Raw genomic sequence first — 20122 nt, forward strand, 5'->3', positions numbered from 1 at the left:
CAGCGGACGCAGAGACCAGCGGAGCCACGACCGCGGTGTCCCCCCGTCCTTGGTGCCTTCCCTCGGCCGCGAGTGGCCGATCTCCGGGGCGGGGAAACTTCAAGGGCAGGACGCTCCCCCGCCTCCCGGGAGCATCCCTGCCCTGCTACAGAGCCCCTTACCGGGAGCGGAGCGTGGGGGGCCCCTGACCGCGCTGCTGGGTTAACGGGACGGCCGGCTGCACAGCGAATGAGGCTCGGGCCGCCGTGGGGCGGGGGGCGGTGCTGCCCGGCCGGGGGCCGCGGCCCCTCCCACGGGGCGCCCCGGGGCGGCGCTTGCGGGGCCGCCCATTGGCCAGCTGCGCGGCGGGGCGGCCAATGGCGGGGCGGGGCGCCGGCGGGCGCCGTGTCTGTTGCCAGCGCGACGGCAGCGGCGTTAGCAACGGTCGCCCCACCGCCATGGCCGCCCCCCAGCGCCGCCGCCCCCCGCCGCGGCCCGGCCGGCACGGCACGGCGGGGGCTTCCCGGGAGCACGGCCCCGCCGCCCCCAGCCCGGGCGGCCTCCCCCGGCGGGGTCTGCGCCCGGAGGAGCGGGGCCGCGCGGCCCTGAGCCGGTGAGGGGGCTGCGGCCCGGCGGCGGCCGAGCGCGGCCGCGAATGGGGAGGCCCGGCCGGGCCGGAATGGGGCTGAGCACCCTCCCCGCGACCCCCGGGGGGCACCTCGCCGTGCCCGGGCAGGGGGCGCACCGACCTCCAGCCCTTTGCAGGGGACAGGAGGGGCAGGCAGGGCAAGGCAGGGGCAGCCCCTGTCTCCCACAGCCCCCGGGGGCGGCCCGCCGTGGGGCACAGCTGCCCCCCAGCCCCAGCAGTGACCCTCCAGGGCCGTGCTGAGCCCGCGGCCCCGTGGGGCAGGGGCGCAGAGGGGAGGCGGGAGGCAGAGCCGGGGACGTACCCCCCAGCCCCGCTTGTGTACCTGGCACGGGCAGGTGTGCGTCCTGCCCTCCTTGCGGGCCAGAGCTCCGTGGGTGACGCGCCACCTCCCTCCACGCAGGTCCTCAGTGAGCCATCAGCTGGGCCACCGCAATGATGGTCCCCCTTGCACACAGGTAAGGCCCATCCCTGCCCCATGCCCAGCAAGAGACATCCCCTGCCCTTCAGAGCTGTTCTAACAAGCCTTCTCCAGGTACAACGAGCCCTGCTGGCACTCACCATCCCGCTGGAGATGCTGCAGGTGGTGAAGGGCCGCATGCTGCAGGCCATGCACAAGGGGCTGAGCCGCCAGACGCACGCACAGGCCAACGTGCGGATGCTGCCCACTTATATCTGCTCCACACCCGATGGCACCGGTAAGGCAGCCCAGCCTGGGGACAGGCTGCTCTGCTACCTGCAGTCCCACACACCTCGCTGGACGTGGCCCTAGGGGTGCTGGGGTTGTGTGCACCCGTCTCTGGTCAGTTACGGGGTCCATGAGCTGCCCTTACGCTGCCTCTGCCAGTCCCCAGTGCAGAGGCAGATGCCAGGAGGTAGTTCTCTTGGCCCCTGCAGTGGTCTCAAGCTGTCAAGAGCCTCCCCCATAGGGGAGTGACTGTCCCTGGGACAGGGCGAGGAGCAGATTTTAGGGAATCTGCCACAAGGAAGGTCTCTGCCTGACACCACCTCCACTCCCCCCTAGAGAAAGGCGACTTGCTGGTGGTGGAGCTGTGCCAGAGCCACGTCCGGACCATGTGGGTGACCCTCTTGGGCGACGGGAACCAGAGCCCCCAAGTGATGTACAAGATCTTCAGCATGCCAGGGGACATCATGCAGGGCAAGGGGGAAGCGGTACGAAGAGGCCATGGCAGAGAGTGGCCAGTGCTGGGCTGCCCAGCATCATGGAGGCTTGTCTGGGCTCCGCGTCAGTGCTGGGGCTCCAGGCTGCCTCCCACCGCCTGGGTGCTGGATAAGGGGAGCAGCTGGTCACCCCCAGCCATGCCTTTGCAGCTCTTTGACTTCATTGCACAATGTGTGCGTCAGTTCCTGGCTGGCATCAGCAGCCCGCAGCATCGCCTTCCCTTGGGCTTTGTCTTCCCCTTCAGCTGCAGGCACACACGGCTGGACAAGGTGAGGGGGACAGCCCCATCCTGGGGCTGTGGCTGCAGCCACCAGCACATCAGTGGTGGGGGAAGAGGAGCTGGCCTGGTGCCGGAGGCCAATGGCTTGGCCACGTGCTCTCTGCAGGCAGAGCTCATCTCCTGGTCCAAGGGCTTCAGCTGCAGTGATGTGGAGGGGAAGGACATTGTGCAGTTGCTGCAGTCGGCCATCAACAAGCAGGAGGTGGGGGGCTGTGGGGTGGGGGGGCCTGGCTGGGGGCTGCCCCTGTGGAGGGGCTGACGATGCTCTTGCTTTGCTCCTGGCCAGCTCTACCACGTGGACGTTGTTGCCCTGATGAATGACACTGTGGGCACCATGATGACCTGCAGCATGGCAGGGAAACCCTGTGAGGTCGCCTTGGTTGTGGGTGAGTGGTGGGCACCCTGCATGCCTGAGCTGGGGGTGCTGGCAGGGGAGGCTGCGCTGGTGCTCACCCCCGTTGCCCCTCGCAGGCACAGGCACCAACAGCTGCTTCATGGCCATGGCACAGCAGGTGGAGATGGCAGAGGAGACTAGCGGGCAGATGTGTGTCAGCACCGAGTGGGGCTGCTTTGGGGATGATGGCACCCTAAGTGACATCCTGACCCCCTATGACCAGTGTGTGGACGAGGAATCTTCCAACCCCGGGGAGAAGAGGTGCTCTTACCCCCCAGCGAGGGCAGGGTCCCTGGGGCTCCCTGTCCATCCCCGAGCGTGTCAGGCTCCACCAACAGGAGCACATGGCTCTCTGCAATGCTCCTGGGTGCTCTCAAAGGGTCGAGGGGTGCCAGGGGAGGACAACTGACCCCCCTGTGGGCTGCACACAGATTTGAGAAGCTGGTGAGTAGCCTGTACCTAGGGGAGATCGTCCGGCATGTGCTGACTGCCCTGGCTGCTGAGAAAGCGCTCTTCATTGGGAGCAACGTTGCTGTCCTGAGGACCAAGGGTGTGCTCAAGATACAGCAGGTCCTAGAGATCATTGAGTAAGTGTCTGGGGACCAGGAGCTGCTGTGGGTGGGAGCATGGGGGGGGTAATGGGTGAGTGCCCCCAGCCATGAGCTGGTGGCCCCATAAGCTGGTGCTCTGCTCTCCCTTGCAGCAATGAGGAAGGCATGGCTGAGGCTAGGAGGGCTCTGGAGGCTCTGGGGCTACGGCCGAGCGAGCGGGATTGCTGCCGGGTGCAGCAGATCTGCCAGGCGGTGGTGAGCCGTGCCGCCACGCTCTGCGCCGCCGGGCTGGCTGCCATCCTCAGCCACATGTGCCAGAGCCAGGAGCTGAAGCGGCTGGTGGTCAACGTGGGGGTGGACAGTGAATTGTACCGGGGCCACACCAGGTGAGGAGGGCCAACGGGCTCCCGAAAGGTATCCCAGTGGGATGCCTCATGCCCAGCCCTTGCCATCTTCTTCTTCCTTTGGCAGATTTGGGGAGATCCTGCAGAGTGTGACAGAGCTGCTGGCTCCTGAGTGCATGGCCACTCTTCTGCCCTCAATCGATGGGACTGGGTGGGGGGCAGCCATGGTGACAGCAGTGGCTTTGCGCCTGGCAGCCCAGCGCCATGAGGTGGACCAGGTACTGGCCCCGCTGCGGCTCAGCCGTGCTGACCTGCAGCGTGTCCAGGCACTGATGAGGCAAGAAATGGAGCTGGGGCTGGGCTGGGAGAGCAACGCCAATGCCTCTGTCCGCATGCTGCCCACCTACGTCTGCAGCACACCCAATGGCACCGGTGAGAGCCAGGGGCTTAGGGAAGGGGGTGCCGAGGAGGTCCTGGCCCTGCTGATGCCCCGTGCTGGCTTCCTGCAGAGCGAGGTGAATTCCTGGTGTTGGACCTGGGGGGGACCAATTTCCGAGTGCTGCTGGTGCGCATGGCGAAGGATGGCATCCACATGGCCAGCAAGATCTACGTCATCCCAACTACCATCACGCAGGGCACTGGCGAGGTGGTGAGGCTGAGCAGCCACGGCCAAGGGTTGGGCAAGGGGGTGGGAATTGCCTCCCTCCTCGCAGCCCACCGGCCTGGGATGCAGCTGGGGGAGCCCCTGTGGCTTCACCCCAGCCTGGGCACTGCTGACCACAGCCGCTCTCCGCAGCTCTTCGACCACATCATCGAGTGCATCATGGACTTCCAGCTGAAGCACAACCTGACAGAGCAGGTCCTGCCACTTGGCTTTACCTTCTCCTTCCCCTGCCAGCAGCTGGGCCTGGATAAGGTGAGGGGGCAGCTCCAGCCCCAGAGGAGGGGGAGGGCCCTGGGGTGTGAGGCAGCCGCCCAGCCCCAGCTCCTGCGTCTCTTGCAGGCAGTGCTACTGAGCTGGACCAAAGGTTTCAGCGCCTCGGGCTGCGTGGGGCAGGATGTGGTCCAGCTGCTGCAGGAGGCTGCTCAGCGCAAACAGGTAGGGAAGGGCTGGGGGCCCATCCCCTCTCCCCAGGGTGCCACCCTGCACCCAGGTGGTGCCAGCCCCAGGAGCCAGCTGGGTGCCACTAAGCCGCATGTGTCCCCGTCTCTGGTTTGGCAGCACTTAGGGCTGAAGGTGGTAGCTGTGGTCAACGACACGGTGGGAACCATGATGTCCTGTGGCTATGATGACCCCAAATGTGAAATTGGCCTCATCGTGGGTGAGGAGCACCTCTGCACCCACGGGGTCTCCCATCCCCTCACCCACCACCCCAGCCCACGTGGCATGGCCACGGCGTGTCCTGCAGCTCCGCCAGGCCTTGCGGTGGGCGTGACACCAGCGCGGGGCCTGCAGGGACAGGGACCAACGCCTGTTACATGGAGGAGATGCAGAACGTGGGCGCAGTGGAGGGGGAGCAGGGCCGCATGTGCATCAACATGGAGTGGGGGGCCTTTGGGGACAACGGCTGCCTGGATGACATCTTCACTGACTTCGACCGGCTGGTGGATGAGAAAACCATCAACGCAGGCAAGCAGAGGTGGGTGAGGGCCGCAGGGCAGGGCTGGGGCTGGCTGCAGCGTGGTTGTGCCCAGCTAAGGCTCTGCCTGCGATAGGTTCGAGAAGCTCATCAGTGGCATGTACCTGGGCGAGATCGTGCGCCACATCCTGCTGGCACTGGTGGAGAAACAGCTCCTGTTCCGTGGCAAGCCCTGCCCCAAGCTCCAGATCAAGGGCATCTTCCAGACCAAGTTCCTCTCTGCCATCGAGATGTGAGTGCTGGGCTGTGGTGGGTTTCCTGAGCTTGGGGTGGGGGGTGGGAAGCCAGACCCCCAGGAGAGGGGCCACACTACAACAGTGGGGCACCTGCAGGGTGATGCCATTCGCAGCCCGTGGGATGGGGCTGGGGACAGCAGTGCTAACAGTGCCGCTGGTCTGGGGCAGCGATGGGCTGGCCCTGCGGCAGGTACGGGCCATCCTGCAGGACCTGGAACTCCAGGCCAGCTTGGAGGACAGCGTGCTGGTGCGGGAGGTGTGCCAGACAGTGTCCCTGCGGGCAGCCCAGCTCTGTGCTGCTGGCCTGGCTGCCGTGGTGGAGAAGATGCGGGAGAACCGGGGCCTGGCCCAGCTGGCTGTCACTGTGGGGGTGGATGGCACCTTGTACAAGATGCACCCGTGGTGAGTGGGGCCAGGCACCCACTGGGGACCCTTGTCCTACGGCAGGGGGCCGGAGGGGGGTGCAGAGGGTGTGTGGGGTGAGAGGCACCAGCCCTCGCTCTCCCCTCCTGTGCCCCCCAGCTTCTCCCAGCACCTCCAGCAGATGCTGCGGGACCTGGCGCCCAACTGCACCGTCACCTTCCTGCAGTCAGAGGACGGCTCAGGGAAAGGGGCCGCGCTCGTGGCGGCTGTGGCCTGCCGTGGGGCCGAGCCCTGGGGACAGCCCCTGCTGCCACCCCAATAAAGCACTTTGCTCTGCACCTCTCGAGTCCTGCTGGGGGGGGGGCACGGTGGGGGGGCAGCGCACGGCCGGGCACAGCCCCACGTAGCAATATATATCGAATTTATTTACATTCACGTCCGGTAGACCCCCCGCCCGCGGCACCGCTATGTACATAAGGCCAAGTGTAAATACTTGAATGCACTTAATACAGAATTAAAAAAACGGTCTTTACACAACACGGCACGGGGCCTGGGGGCAGCTGGCCCCACACGCAGACAGCACGACGGCACCGCACGCACGACGCACACCCAGTGCCCCCCGGCGCCCACCACGGGGTCCCCGGGGCCAGGCTGAACCCCGCCACCACAGTGCTGGGGGCCTGGCTGCCGTGGGGCACAGGCGTCCCTCTCTGCGAGGGGGCCGGGCAGCCCTCCCTGTGGGCTGTGGGGCAGTGGGGGCCCGGGGGCCGGCCAGGGACCCCTCCTGCCCCATGGCGGTGGTCCCCTGGGAGTAGGGTTGGGGCCCCTGCCGCACTCAGCACTCAGCCTCAGAGACGGCGAAGAGGGCACCGTCCTGCTTGCCCACCTCGGCCACGGCGGCGGCCAGCTGTGAGAGGTTGCCGTTGGGGAAGTGCCGCGCTTCCCACAGGTTGAGGATCATGGCCGTAGGGCTGGCCTTCGAGGCGAAGAAGCTGAGATGGCTGGGGGGGGGGGGGGGGACGGGGACAGAGGGACCACATCAGAGCACAGGGATGGCTCCACACCCCAGGACAAGCCCAGTGCTGGCCTCACTTCTGGCACCATCCCACTCCCAGGGTCCCACAGCATTCCAGCATCCCTCCAGAGGTGCAGGATGAAGCCAGAAGCCCCCTGTCCCTATCCACCATGCCACCTTGTCCCCCTCCCCAGCGCTGTCCCCATCCTGAGCTACCTGTCAAGGTTGAGCTTCTGGGCCAGTGTCCTCCAGTCGGCTCCCCGGGTGCCTGGTGGGTCCAGGCTGCTGATGATCTTCTGGCGGATGAGGAAGGGGATCTTGAAGGCACTGGGGCCCACCAGGGCTGGAGCGCCCACCTCACTGTCAGGGACCAGCCAGTCTGAAAACCTCGCATCCTAGGGGAGAGTGCCAGGATGGGGGGTGGGGATGTGAGCCCAGCCCGGGGTCACCCCCAGGAGCGTCTCCCAGCCCTGCCCTCACCTTGGCGATGTTGAAGTTGACGGTGAAGCTCTGCCCGTCACCCTCCACCTGCCAGACCCAGATCTTGCAGGCCAGCTCACAGGTGCTGGGGCTCAGGCGCTCCAGGGTGAAGGTGCAGTGCAGGAAGGGCTGCAGCCCGCTCCAGATGTGGTAGAAGGGGATTTCCTGCGGGGGGTGGTGGGGGTGGTGGGGTCAGAGCGGCAGGGACACCCTCCCTGTCCCCTCCCCCTCCCAGCTGGGCTCCTCACCTGGTAGCTGGCAAGGAGTTTGCTCTTCCAGAGGGAGCTGGGCATGTCGTGGATGGAGAGGCGCAGGTTGTGGTAGCTGTCCTTGAAGTGCAGCACACGGGGGGCTCCGATCAGCTGCCCCCCCAGCTGCTTCTCCAGCTGGATCACCTCCTGGCAGCACAGACAGCAGTCAGGCAGGAGATGCTGCAGCCTGGAAGCCCAGCCCTGCCTGCACATCACTCCAAGCCGGGATGGGGGGATTGCCTGGGGACCCCCGGTACCTTGAGGACATCCTGGGTGTCACTGAGGCAGTAGACACGGATGTTGTACTCGAGCGACGGGCAGGCGGCCGGTGCAAACAGGACGAGCTTGAGGCGCTTGGAGGCCGCCATGCTGAGGGACTCCCCCACCAGGGCGAAGCGCCCCAGCTGCTCCGTGAAGATGTAGCAAGCCTGCGCTTCCAGCTGGCAGTAGTACAGCTCCGTGCATGGCTCAGCACCCAGCTGCAGCACGTCCTGCGGCACCCAGGTGGAGATGCACCCCGGGCATGGGCATCCCCCTGAACCCCGATCCCCTTGCCCCCTGCCAGCACTCACCTCCCACGTGCCCTCGCATGACTGCTTCTTCAGCCGGATGCTCCAGTTCTCAGCGCTGGCCTCCACGCAGTGACCCATGGCCAGGATGGCAGGGCGGGTGAGGAGGACCCCGGGGGGGCCACAGCTGACGATGGGGCTCAGCAGCGTCTGGCAGCCGGCCAGGGGCAGCCTGGGGCAGCAACGGGAGCAGCTGAGCAAGGATGGCTACCCCCAGCAGCCCCTTGCCCCTGCAGTCCTGGCACCTACCTCACCTCCTCCTGCTTGTGCAGGGTCAGGTAGACCTCGTAGATCTTCCCCCGTGGGATGGCATCGGGTGGGATGAGCAGGCTGATCCCTGGGTGGGGGGGTGCAGGTGTGGGGGGCTGAGCCCCATAGGGACCCACCCACACTGGGCGATGCTCCAGCACCCTGTGCCCCCCCACACCGTACCTGTGTTAGGGATCATCAGCCGCCCCCCCAAGAAGTTGAAGGTGCCATAGGCCATGTTGTTGGTGCCACGGGGCAGGGAGCGAAAGTAGCTCTGGGTGGAGAGCCGGGCCACGAAGTCGGCACCCTCGGCGGCGGGCGAGCTGTGGTGCAGCGTGTGCCGCCCGGTGCCCAGCGGGCTCAGCAGGTGCCCGTTGGGCAGCTGGAGCTTGGCTGGGCCGTCCTGGCGTGGGCAGAGCGAGCCCTGGTAGGTCATGGTGGCGGTGCTGAGGTCGGGCTGGATGGTGAGCAGGCTGGGGTTGTCTGTGGCACAGAGCAGGGGACCATGGTGCGAGGGCATGGAGGGGTCTGGGGAGTCCCCGCCGGCAATGCAGTGGCACAGCTGCCCCGGGGGACATGGGGCACAACAGCCCCCACTTCATGGTAAGGGCTCTGTGGGGCACAGCCATCCCTGGGGGGTCCAAAAGTCATCAAGCCCCTGCCCCATGGCACAGACCCTCGGGGCACTGTCACCCCTGGGGTCCCCGGAGTACACAGCACCGAGCCAGGGCATAAGCTCTATAGTGACCAAGGACCCTACAGGACAGAGAGCCTCCACCCACAGCCAGGGACCCTACATGGCACAAAGCACTGACCCTGCACTCGGGGACCCTTTAAGACACAGCGTCCCTGTCCCGAGGTCAGGGATCCCCTAGGGCACGGAACCCCCACCCAGGGCTAGGGAGCTCAGGGGGCACACAGCCCCTTCGCAGGGACTCCACGGAGCACAGAGCCCCCAGCCAGGGCCAGGGACACCCTGGGGAAGACAGCCCCTGCCCAGAGCCGCCTGGGGGCACGGCCACCTCCAGGTCCCGAGGGACACCATGTCCCAGCGTGGGTGCACAGGCCCGTCCCCGCAGCCCTCACTCACCGGCCTTGCTGGGTTTGATGCTGACGGGCTGGAAGCCAGCAGTGAGGATGGAAGAGTCGGCTACATCAGCGTCCAGGCCCCCCTTCTTGCGGCAGTACACCAGCACCCCCACCAGCAGCAGCAGCACCAGGCACACGGCCACGGCCACCAGCCCCACGTACAGCGCCACGTCCTCCGCGCCGGGGGTGGCTGCACGGGGCAGGGCGTCAGCACGCACGGTCACCCCCAGTCCTCCAGTGACAGGGCACAACCCCACCGTCCCTGCCGTGCTCACCGTGGCTGCAGAGCTCAGAGGTGCAGTTGCGGGTGTCCAGCTCAGGTCCGTGGCAGTCCTGGCCCCCGTTGCGCGGCGCTGGCTCCGAGCACTCCCGGCTCCGCCAGTGGGTGCACTCAGCCCCACACACTGACCACTTGCTCCACTCCGACCAGGCACCATCCACTGTGGGCACAGCCAGGGGTCAGCGCCCCACTGCCACCCGCCTCCCCTGCCCCAGGGCCGGCAGAGATGGACACACAGGGGGGGGGGGGGTGGGAAGACGAGACACCCCGGGGGGACAGGGACTGCGATGGGTGCAGTGGGGAGTGCAGCATCGGCACAGCAGGGGTGGCGGCAGCGCCCTGGGCAGGGTGGGTACCTGGGCAGAGGGTGGTGCAGGCGGTTTTCTGCACATTTTGGCCCTCACAGAAAGCCCCCCCGTTGAGGGGCGTGGGGTTGGTGCACGTCCGGCTCCGCTTCTGCCAGCCCCGTCCACAGCTGGTGCTGCAGCCCGACCACTGCGTCCACGTCGACCAGCCGCCGTTCACTGGGTGGAGAGGGACCCGTCAGCGCCCCGCAGGACAGGGGGTGTGGGGAGGGACAGGACGGGGAGGAAGACACCAGGGCAGCATGGTGGGGACAAGCGTGGCAGGACTGTACCGTAGACAGTGATGGCAGCGGAAGCACTGCGGCGACGCGCCACGATGTTTTTGGCCACGCAGGTGTAGTTGGCAGTGTCGGCCAGGCGAGCCTGCCGCAGCACAAGGCTGTGCTCCGGTGTCACGTAGACGTTGGCATCCAACGCTGGGTCCACCAGCTCCTCGTTGCGCAGCCACTCCACCTGCGTGGGGCATGGGGACGTCACTGGGTGCCCAGACAGGCCACCCCCTCGGGCAGCACACATGGCATCCCCATGGGCAAGGGGCACCCTCGGCTGCGTCCTGCCCTGCTGGCCCACAGGGACTCACCTCGGCGGGGGGGATGCCCTCGGGAGGGCGGCATGGCAGCACAATGCCCTGCTCGATGGAGACCTCCCTGGCTGTCGGCTCTTGCTCGAAGTTCTTGCGCAGATCTGGGGAGGCGCAGGGGTGAGGGGGGGGCCAGGGCCAGCGCCCCGCGTGCCATCCGGGCACCCGCAGACACTCACAGGCGATGCGCACGAAGGCTTTCTGGCTCTTGGTGGTGCCAGAGGAGCTCCAGGCCACGCACTGGCACCAGTACTCCTCCAGCCCAAAGATCTTCTCCACTTGCTGACGGGTGACCTCGATACGCACCTCCATCACCGGCAGCCCTGCCACCAGCGGGCAGCACGTCAGCAGCAGCACACGGGGAGCAGTCCTCGCAGCCCCGGCGCCATGCAACCCTCCACCAAGAGCACTGCACATGGCTCCCGGCGACAGGGGCCAGCGCCATCCCTCCCACCAGTGCTCACCGGTGCTGCGGTCAGTGCTGTGCTGTGTGACATGATCGCCCTGGTGCACCCACTCGCCGTTGCACTTGAAGTAGATCTGGGTGGCAGGAGTAGCGCGGCAGGCCAGGCTCACCGCCTTGTTCTTCACGATGTAGACGTCCTCCGGCTCCAGCTGGAAGTGTGGCAGCAGGTCCGGGGACGCGCCGGATACCGGGTTGGCCACAGTCGCGCTTTGCTGAGCACCTGTGGGGAGAGGGGGCTCGGCCACCTCCAGCGTGCCCGGGCTGGGTGATCGCCTGGGCTAGCGTGGCCCCATGCCGGTGGCCCCGTGCCTCATCACCGTCCCCCCTGGCCAGCAATGCGACAGCCCCCTCCTCACGCCGCCATCCATCAGGGAGAGCAGCCGCGTGGCGGCTGCGCCCACTGAACCCGCACCGATCCCTCATGTCCACACTTAGCACTAATGAAAAGGAAATGTAGTGTGACCAACAAGGGCCATCGCTCATGCCTCCCCGGGTGCCCGCTGGCCCCCCTCCCCAGCATGCTGCCAGGCGCCGCCTGGGGGCCACATCCTGCCCCACCATGCCCTGGAGGGGCACAGGGATGCAGGGTGAGTGCTGGGGTGTGTATCCCGTGCCCTGGGGACACGGCAGGGTGGCACAGCAGTGTGCCCCATCCTGTGCCAGGCCCACCCACCCAGGAATGGGCACAGGCATGGCACATGGGGGGCTGTCTGTCTGCAGTGTCCCCAGGGTGGTGAGGGTGGCTTGGGGCTGCACACACATCTCTTGGGCGGTCGGGCATCCCCCAGCTTTGCTTGCAGGCTGTGGGTGCCATGCACAAGGGCAGGGTCCTTGGGACAGCAGTGATGGGCCGTGGCATGTAGGACGGTCCCGTGGTGCCCATGTCCCCCAGCCCGAACATGGCCAGGTGCCCATGCCCCTCCCACCCCCCCAGCACCTGCTGCAGAAAGAGTTAATAAACCAGGGCCCTAAATAAGCATTTGATTAACAAACGATAAAATAGCGATTGTGTCACTGAATGAAGCTGTAATTGCTGCTGCTAATTGGCTGGTTAGGATTTAATAAGCAATTAAATGGGATGGAATGCGCAGTAATTAAGTGCCTTGGTTTGGCAACCACTCGCCGCTCCCCATGCGCCCGTGAGACCCCCCACTGCCCACGGGACCCCCACTGCCCGTGCCCACCCTGGCTGGCTCCCGCCTGGCACAGCCACCTGTGTGACAGGGACATTGGGGACACAGGGGTCCCTTGGGCCCTGGCTGAGTTCCCCCGGGGGGCTCTGAGTCCCGCTGCTCCCCCCAGCTGGATCAGGCCCCTCCAAGTGAGGGAGTGGGCGCTGAGTGAGCCCGCTGCGACGCCCGCTGGGACGGGCAAGGTGCAGCAGCTAATTTACGCGGAGAAGATAAACGGCAACCATAACGCGCTGGCTATTACCCCATCAGCACTTTTACAATGTCGCTGGCAATTAATTTAATTAAAACCCCTGTCGGGGATATATAGGCATTTCATATTTCACTGGTTTAACGACCCCCCCAGCCGCAGCCTGGGGCCAGCCTGGGGGGTCACGGCGCGGACAGGCGCTGCGGTCCCCAGCCCGTGCTGGGCTGTTGTCCCCAGTGCCAGCTGCAGCATGGCTCGCCGCAGCACCCATGCCTCTGCCGCGCCACCCGCTCAGGTACCCCTGGGTGCCCACGCTGCACTTCCCATGCTGGCACGCAGGGCTCCATGCTGCTCCAGCCAGGGAGCTGAGATAGGCAGAAAGGCAACCCGATTTATTTATTACATACCAGCTTTGCCGCTGCACAGCACCGCCGCTGCCTCCTGCCTGGGTGGCTGCGGCAGGCACGTCGGGTGAACAGGGGAGCGGTGCTGCGGGGACCAGCCTTTTAATCACACATGAAATGAGTACAGCAGTTGCCAAGCTGCCTGTCTATCCATCACGGCTGAGCAGAGGGGTGCGGGAAGCCTGGGGCCAGCAGCAATGGGTGTGGGAGGCAGGATGGGCACTGAGCCCCCTCACCCCAACTGGGGTGCCAGGTGCCTTGGGGGCCGGGTGGGACCACGGGCACAAACAAAGCTGGGGACATGCAGCAAGCGGCAGAGCCAGGGGGCTACCAGGCACCCCACAGAGCCCTCCAGCCCGATGCTGTCCTGCTGGGCACCGTGCCCGGCACTGGTGGGGCTCTGCGCGGTGGTGCAGCCATGGACGGAGCCATGGCACGGCTGGGAGACTGGAGCTGGCCTGGGGCCCTGGTGCGGGAACACAAGGGGCTGTGGTTTGGGTGCCCCCTGCACCACAGGCACCCCGTCCATGATGGGCACCCCATGCACCATGAGCACTGCATGCACTCTGGGCACCCCACGCAGCACGGCTGTGCCAAACACCACGTGTATCTTGTGCACCATGGGCCGCCCCATGTCCCAGGAGCCCCCACATTCCGCAGACACCCCATACAGCACGGGCACCTCTCACACCACAGACACCCCACACAGCGTGGGCACCCCCAGCCCGTGGGTGCAGCGTGGGCACCCCGTGGGCAGCGGCCCCCCACGCGGTGCTGTGCCGGCTCCGCATCGGCCTCGCTGCTCACCTGCCGCTGCGTTGTCATGGAAACAGGCGAGATGCTTATGTCACCTTGGCAAAGGGAACCAGAGAACTTCGGCGAGGATGGGGAATGGGAACCAGGGGGACAGTGGGGCGCTGGGTCCCACTCACCCCTAGGACTCCCCCCGCCGTGGCAGAGGCACAGCCCCGGCCAGCCGCTCTCCCGGTGGCCAAAGGGGTAATTGGGAGCGCGGTTTGCTACAGCACCAATAAATCACGGCCGGTAAAGCCAGTGCATTAAGCAGGGCTTTATTATCAATTATCCCCCACCCACGTGGGCTAACGAGTGTGCAGGCAGGCCTGATGAAGTGGGAGGGGGCTGGGGGCTGAGCTGGGGTGCAGGGCTGCAGCACCCACCTTGGGGTGCAGAGGGGATGGGGACACCCTCGCTATGGGCTCCAAGCACCCACCTTCACCCCACCATTGCCAGACCCCAACAGCTCCCGGCCCCCTCCCCATGTACAGAGCCCCCCTAGCTCCCTGTGCCCCACAGCCGCTGCCACCCTGGGTGGCCACACAGCCCCTCGTCCTAGTGCCTGGGCCCCCCCCGGCATCAGAAACACCAGGTGTACTAGTCACTGAGTAGAGAGGGACTGCAGTACACTGCATTGCCCAGCGGGGAGGGGGTCCTGCCAGGACCCACCAGGCACCAGCAGGTGCACCCCCAGCCTGATCTCTCCGGTCCCCAAGGGCCCAATCCTGACCTAGTGCTGGTGCCACGCTCCCCGCCGGTGCCAACAGCAGCATGCCAGGCGCCTTGGTGCCTACTGCAGGGAGACGCCGGGAAGGTCAGTGTGTTCTTGGCGAGGAAAGGCTGCCCGGCGGTGGCTGCGGCAGCGCCAGCCCCAGCACCGGCACACCAGCATGTGGGTTCGGCACAGCTGCCCCTGGGAGAGATCAGGCAGCTGCCTGCAGTGGGAGAGTGCTCCAAAGGCACGGGTCCACCCCGAATGCTGCCACCCAGCCGGGCCCAGTGTAACGGCTGTCCCCAGCAGGGCACCGAGCCGTCCCCAGCAGCCCCAGCCTCCCTCTGCCCCCATGCCCTGTCTGCACCCCTGCCTGCTGCCCTGGGGGTCCCTGCAGCGGAGTGGGGACCTTGACGGCGGCACCTCCTCTACTGCCCTGCTGTGCCCCCCTCCAGGGACCTCCCCAAATCCCGTGGGCTTTGCAGCCAGCATATTCCATCCCAGCTGGCACCCCATCCATCGTGCCCGCGCCAGGCCTGGCACACAAATCACACAAGATTTCTTCGCACTTTGCCGGCACCCAGCCTGCACCCCAGCAGCAGGTAATTAAAGCAATAATTGTTACTGATTGCACCAGCCTAAACGAGTGAAGAGTGGGCATCAAGGGGAGGGCAGAGGGTGCCCACATGTGTCCAGAGGAACCTGGGGGTGCCAGCCCTGCTCACCATCCTGCACACAGGGGTCCCTGCTGACAGCACTTTGCTCTCTGCAGGGCACAGAGGAGGGGAGCTGGCACAACTCACCAAAAACCTTGTCTGAGGCTTTGAACAGGGCACCATCCTACCAGGAGCGACTGGCTCTGAGCCACAATGAGCTGCTGCTGCCTCCAAGAGACCTCCAGACAGGGGCTGTGGCATCACCTGGCACTGCCCAGCTGCCCACGGCTGCTCCAACACTCACGTGGAGCATCTGGGCATCAGGAAATGCTCCCCTTGCACCCACCTTCCCACCCACACAGCCCCCATGGTGATGCCAGGTGGATGCTGATGCCAGCCGCAGCTGGGCAGGGAGCCAGCAGGGTCAGATGCCAACACCCGGCAGCATAGCCTGGCTCCCGGCCAGTCTGGTGCATGGCGAGCACTGGGGACAATGCAATGACGGGCACAGAGTGCCAACACGTCCCCTGTGCTCTAATGCGCACAGTGACCCCGGGGGTGCCCCTGCCTGCCCCAGGACTGCGTCCCCAGTTTCCCCGTGCATCCCCATGAGCCAGTCACTGTCCTGGCCCCCCAGGCATGTGCCCCACATATGTCAGCCCCACGGCCGCGGGAGAGGCTGGTGGAGGTGGCGGGGTCCAGAGGGTGCCTGTCTCCTGGCGAGCGCATGGCAGTGTCTGGGTGCTGATTAAGCGAGTGCTAGTTATGAATGAATTAGTCAGGCGGGTTTGCATGACAATAGAGCTGCCTAATTACGGATTTGAGCTGATAACACTCTCCCCATTACATGCAATTAGCATGTGCCAGGGTGGGCAGAGCTCCCGGTGGGCTGCACCCTTGCCCCACTCCAGCACCTACCAAGGGGGCTGCATGGCCCCAGCCATGTCCAAGCCTGGCCCATGGTGCCCCGTGCCCAGGGTCTGGGGACAGTGGTGCCAGAAAAGGCAGCCAGGGGTGGCAGCCCCTCCCCAGGGACCACCTCTGACTGCCTGGGGGCTACCAGCCCTGGCACCCAGTGCTGGGCACCATTCCCCGGGCACCCACAGAGGCGGTCCCCTCTTGGCCACATGGCATACACAGAACCCTGTTCCCTGCCAGCCCCGGGTGCCCACTGAGCCCCACAGCCCCCACAGCATGCCTGCAGGACCCGTGCCAATCTGTGCCAGCCCCTGTCACCAGCACTGCACAGGGAGACAGTCCCACCTGGCCCCAGCTTGGTGAAGGGTGGAGGGCTCCTCCAGCCCAGCCTGGCACTGGGATGGATGGGTCACGACTGGCCCAGACCCACATGCTGGGGCTGTCACTGGGGTCCTGAGCCTGGGGACCTGAGCAGCTTTCTCCTTCAACTGACAGTGAAGAGCAAACACTCCCGCTGAGCCCTGGCCCTGCTGGGAAGAGAGTCAAGGTCACCCTCAGCCCCGCGTCCCTGCCGGAGTGGGGAGGGAAGGTGGGGGGGAGCCGGGCAGTGCTCCCAGGTCCAGCCCCACAGCCTCTTCCCCTTCCCACCCATGGGTGGCACACGCTGGTGACGGCACCCACAGCACCCTACAACCCTGTGGCAGCAAAGGCTGGCCAGAGGGGGCTGGGACACAAGACCCCCATCCTATAGGCAGGAGCCTGGGCAGGACAGGGTTCTGGGGGGGCAGGGTGAGCTGTAACCTACTTGACACCTGGAAGAAACACCCAGAGAGCAGGCAGGTAGCAGGGCCAAGGGGTACTGGGCAACTACTGGGCCTGACTGGACAAGGACAGAATACCAGTGTGCCCAGTCCATTGCCTGCCCACCCCAGCCTGCCTGCAGGCAGGCACGCACATGACGCACAGAGCACTGCTGGCACCAAGGGTGCACCCCTGGGTGCAGGGTAGGACATGGTGAGACACGAACGGCATGCAGTCCCCGTGACATCATCCCTCAGGCACTGGCACCACTGCCAGGGTGGTCCTGCGTGCTGCCAGCCAGTCAGGTGGGACAGGTGCTCAGCTGTACCCATGGCTGTGAGGTGTGCACGGTGGCTCCAGGGATGCCAAGGCCCTGGCAGCACTGCCAGTGCCCCGGTTCCCTCCCGCAAGCACCTGCCAGGCGCTGCACAGTTTGATGTAGTGCCATCCCCGCGTGGCACTGAGCCAGAACAAACAGCCCTGGGCAGGCTGCGTCTGCCGCACGCTCGCACTGACAGCCGGCATGGCAGCTTCCCGGCTGCCCGACGTGCACCAGCCCTGCCCGCTGCCCTGCCCTCCTGCCTGCCCCGTGGAGGCACCCGTGCCCAGGTGGGTGCAGGTTGTGGGGCACTGATGGGATGCAGTGACCTGTGATGCCAGGCTGTGGGGCACCTGAGGGTCCCAAGGAGCCTGGTGAAGCTGGCAGCACCATGTGGCTCATGCATGGTGACAGCAGAGCCCACAGCCCTGGCCAGAGGAGCTGAGGCAGGAGCCGACGTGGGGCAATGGCCAGCCTGGGGGCAGGAGATGCACAAGGACCTGGCACCAGCTGCCACAGATGCCAAGGGGAAGGGCCCACCAGAGCACTGGGCAGGGGTAGCTCTGGGGAAGGACCCTGCCCCTGTGCCCTTACCCACCGGACAGCACAGCAGTCGAGCAGGGCAGTCCCCACGCCTGGGGTCCTTGTCCCTCACTGCTGCCTGCCGGTGAGCCCCAGCCCCTGCTGCTGCTCTCCCCCTTTCCCGGCGGGCACTGGCAGCAGAGCAGGCAGCTGGCACAGCACCAGGGATGCTGCTCCACGGCAGCAGGCAGGGGCCCTTTGCCTGGATACCCGGATTCCCCCATCCCTAACTCGTGGCTCTGTGTCCCCGGGGAAGAGGTGCCCCTGCCCTGCCATGCTGTGCCATGCTGTGCCACGCCACGCTGGGCTGGAGCAGCACCCGGTGCACAGAGGCCCGGCCTTGCCACATCTGTGTCGAGTGGCAGCCGCGCAGGTGGCTGGGCTCCGTCGCGCCGTGGCCGCTGTGAGCTGCCTGCCAAGCGAGTGGCAGGGACAAGCTCCCGCACCGCACTGCCCTGAGCCGGTGCTGGCACTGCCGGCCCCCCCCACACCTCCTGCCGCACAGCCGACATGGGGTGGCCCGGTGCACCCCCTGTCCCACTGCCCCCTCTGTCCCACTGCCCCCCACTTCCATCCATCCACCCCACGGATGCCGTGGGGACAGCAGTACTCCATGCGCTGCTGGGGGCCGGTCCCCACAGCCCCCTGCATATGGGGTCCCCTGCACCCGAGGGGTGCCCACCCACCGCGCCAGTTCTGCAGTGACCCCCAGAGACGGGGCCACGCTGGGAGCACTGGGCGCGGGGTCCCTGGGGGTGCCCGGCTGGGAGAGATGGGTGCGGAGAGCACGGGGGGCTGCCTCCTCCCGGGTGCCCGCTGTGCCCGCCCGGTACACCGAGCCGGAGCTAACGGACGTCTCCGGTGGCCGCAGGAGGGTCGGTGGGCCGGGACCCTCGGGCGCGGAGGGGTTCCTCCCCCCCAGACCCCCCGCAGAGCGCACGTCCAGCCCCGCGCAGCTCCCCGCCCCCAGCCCGGTCCTTTGTCTGCAGCCGCCACTTCCAGACTGCCGTGACACCTGCCAGCCGCCGCCAGCCGCGGGCACCCGCCGCACCCCCCGGCCCCCCGACCCCCGGCCCGGCAGCCGGTGCCGCTCAGCCCCGGGGGTCCGGCCCAGGCCGCTGCCCTCCCCCCGCCGGCTCCTGCTCGGGGCGGGGGGCAGCGCCGGGGGCCGCCGGGCTCCGGACCGTTCGCGTTTGCGGCGACACCGCTGCAGCCCCGCACACCCCCCGTGCCACGGCCACCCCCGTGCACCCCCGCGGCGTGCCAGCACCCATGCGGGCTACCCCGTCACCACGGTCCCCCGTGTCCCGGCCAGGTGATGGAGACGGCAGGGACCCCGTGTCGCCGCAGGGATCCCGTGTGGCGGCAGGGACCCCGTGCCGAGGGTAGGGATGCTGTGCGTGGGGCAGAGGCGCCGTGCGTGGGGCAGGGACCCCGTGCGTGGGGCAGATGCGCTGCGGACACGCGTGGCGGTGCTGGCGGGGCCCCGTGGGGGCAGAGCCGTGCCGGCGAGGCGACGAGCGCCAGCCACCCGGTCCGGGGCAGCGCCGGCTGGGCACGCGTGTGCGGCCGTGCGTGGGCACGGGGCGGGGGCGGCGGCAGTGCCTGCCGTGGGGCCGGGGGCGTGCGCCCTGCCCGGGAGGGCATCTCGCGGACCCCCCGGTACCGCACAGCCGCTCGGACACCCCGCACAGAGACCGGTCCCCGGTCCCCGCTTCCCGCCGCGCCCCGTCCCCGGGAGGGCACTCGGCTCCCCGCAGCACTCCCGCCCGCCGCCGCTCCCCGGGTGACCTTGCCCAGCGCCCGGTGACGGCTCCCCGCCGCGCGTGTCCGTGTCCCGTCCCCCCCCACCCCCGGAACCCGGTGCCCGCGGGGGGCGCGCGGTGACTCACCGGCGGCGGCGAGGAGGGCAGCGGCGAGCAGGGCACCGAGCGGCCCCGGCGCGGCGGCGGCGGGGGCGGCGGCGGCGGGGGCCCGGCGGCGGCGCGGCCGCGCACCCATGGCGCGCCCCGCGGAGCGCTGCGCGGCGCGGCGCGGGGCGAGGGAGCAGGGCGGGCCGCGCTCCGCGGCGCCCTCAGCGGGCCATGGCGCCACCGGCCCCGCCACCGCCACCGGCCCGGCCCCGCCGCTGCTGCCGCCCGCCGCCGCGCCGCTCCGCTCCGCCCGGGCGCCGCCAATGCGGGGCGGCGAGCGCGGACCCGCCCGCGGAAGGGACGGCGCAACAGCTGGGCGCGCCCCCGCCGCCGCCCCCCGCCCCGCGCCCCGCTCCGCACCACCGGCACCACGCTCCCCCCCGGCTGCATCTCCCCTCTGCATCCCGCCCCGCCCCGGGCCGGCGCGGGGGGCCCGCCACCCTCCCCCGTGCGCGGCAGCCCCCGGCGCGGCACCCCTGCGTTGCCTCCCCGCCGGGCATGGTGCAACCCCCTTCCCAGCGCGGCGTCGCCCCCCTCCCCCCCCCCCCAGACATCCCCCCTGGCACGGCACCCGCCCCGCAGCCCGCTCTGCCCCAAGCCCCTGCTGCAGACCTGGGCCAGGCGATGTCCCCAAGCCCAGCCTGGCACCCCACGGCGGGGGCAGGGGGGGCACAAACCCAGG

The 20122-nt window shown here is 67.7% G+C and overlaps 2 protein-coding genes across 3 annotated transcripts; one reads left to right on the forward strand and one right to left on the reverse strand.

The window, feature by feature from the left end:
- Positions 1-1014: 1014 nt before the first annotated feature.
- HK3 (hexokinase 3) lies at positions 1015-5954 on the forward strand. 2 transcript variants are annotated; one of them, XM_055719373.1, is made up of 17 exons: positions 1015-1083; positions 1161-1323; positions 1650-1798; positions 1958-2077; positions 2195-2290; positions 2375-2474; positions 2560-2743; positions 2914-3069; positions 3186-3419; positions 3505-3809; positions 3887-4026; positions 4174-4293; positions 4381-4476; positions 4600-4699; positions 4834-5017; positions 5094-5249; positions 5422-5741. In XM_055719373.1, exons 2-17 carry the CDS (start codon positions 1200-1202, stop codon positions 5657-5659), a joined length of 2502 nt encoding a protein of 833 aa, XP_055575348.1. In that variant the 5' UTR covers positions 1015-1083; positions 1161-1199; the 3' UTR covers positions 5660-5741. The 2 variants fall into 2 exon arrangements, with proteins under 2 accessions (XP_055575348.1, XP_055575349.1); XM_055719374.1 differs by lacking the exons at positions 1015-1083; positions 1161-1323; positions 1650-1798; ... (9 more) ...; positions 4381-4476; positions 4600-4699 and adding an exon at positions 5776-5954 and having other exon boundaries at positions 4730-5017; positions 5422-5655.
- A 66-nt stretch (positions 5955-6020) lies between these two features.
- On the reverse strand, positions 6021-19703 carry UNC5A (unc-5 netrin receptor A). Its single transcript, XM_055719372.1, has 16 exons — positions 19420-19703; positions 10959-11180; positions 10674-10817; positions 10495-10598; positions 10187-10367; positions 9906-10073; positions 9545-9709; positions 9271-9459; positions 8364-8663; positions 8181-8268; positions 7935-8103; positions 7620-7853; positions 7360-7509; positions 7112-7276; positions 6848-7026; positions 6021-6617 (listed from the first exon to the last, which is right to left on the reverse strand). Exons 1-16 carry the CDS (start codon positions 19526-19528, stop codon positions 6452-6454), a joined length of 2733 nt encoding a protein of 910 aa, XP_055575347.1. The 5' UTR covers positions 19529-19703; the 3' UTR covers positions 6021-6451.
- Positions 19704-20122: the final 419 nt, after the last annotated feature.

The sequence above is a fragment of the Falco cherrug genome, chromosome 8 (assembly GCF_023634085.1).
Source record: "Falco cherrug isolate bFalChe1 chromosome 8, bFalChe1.pri, whole genome shotgun sequence".
Taxonomy (NCBI): Eukaryota; Metazoa; Chordata; class Aves; order Falconiformes; family Falconidae; genus Falco; species Falco cherrug.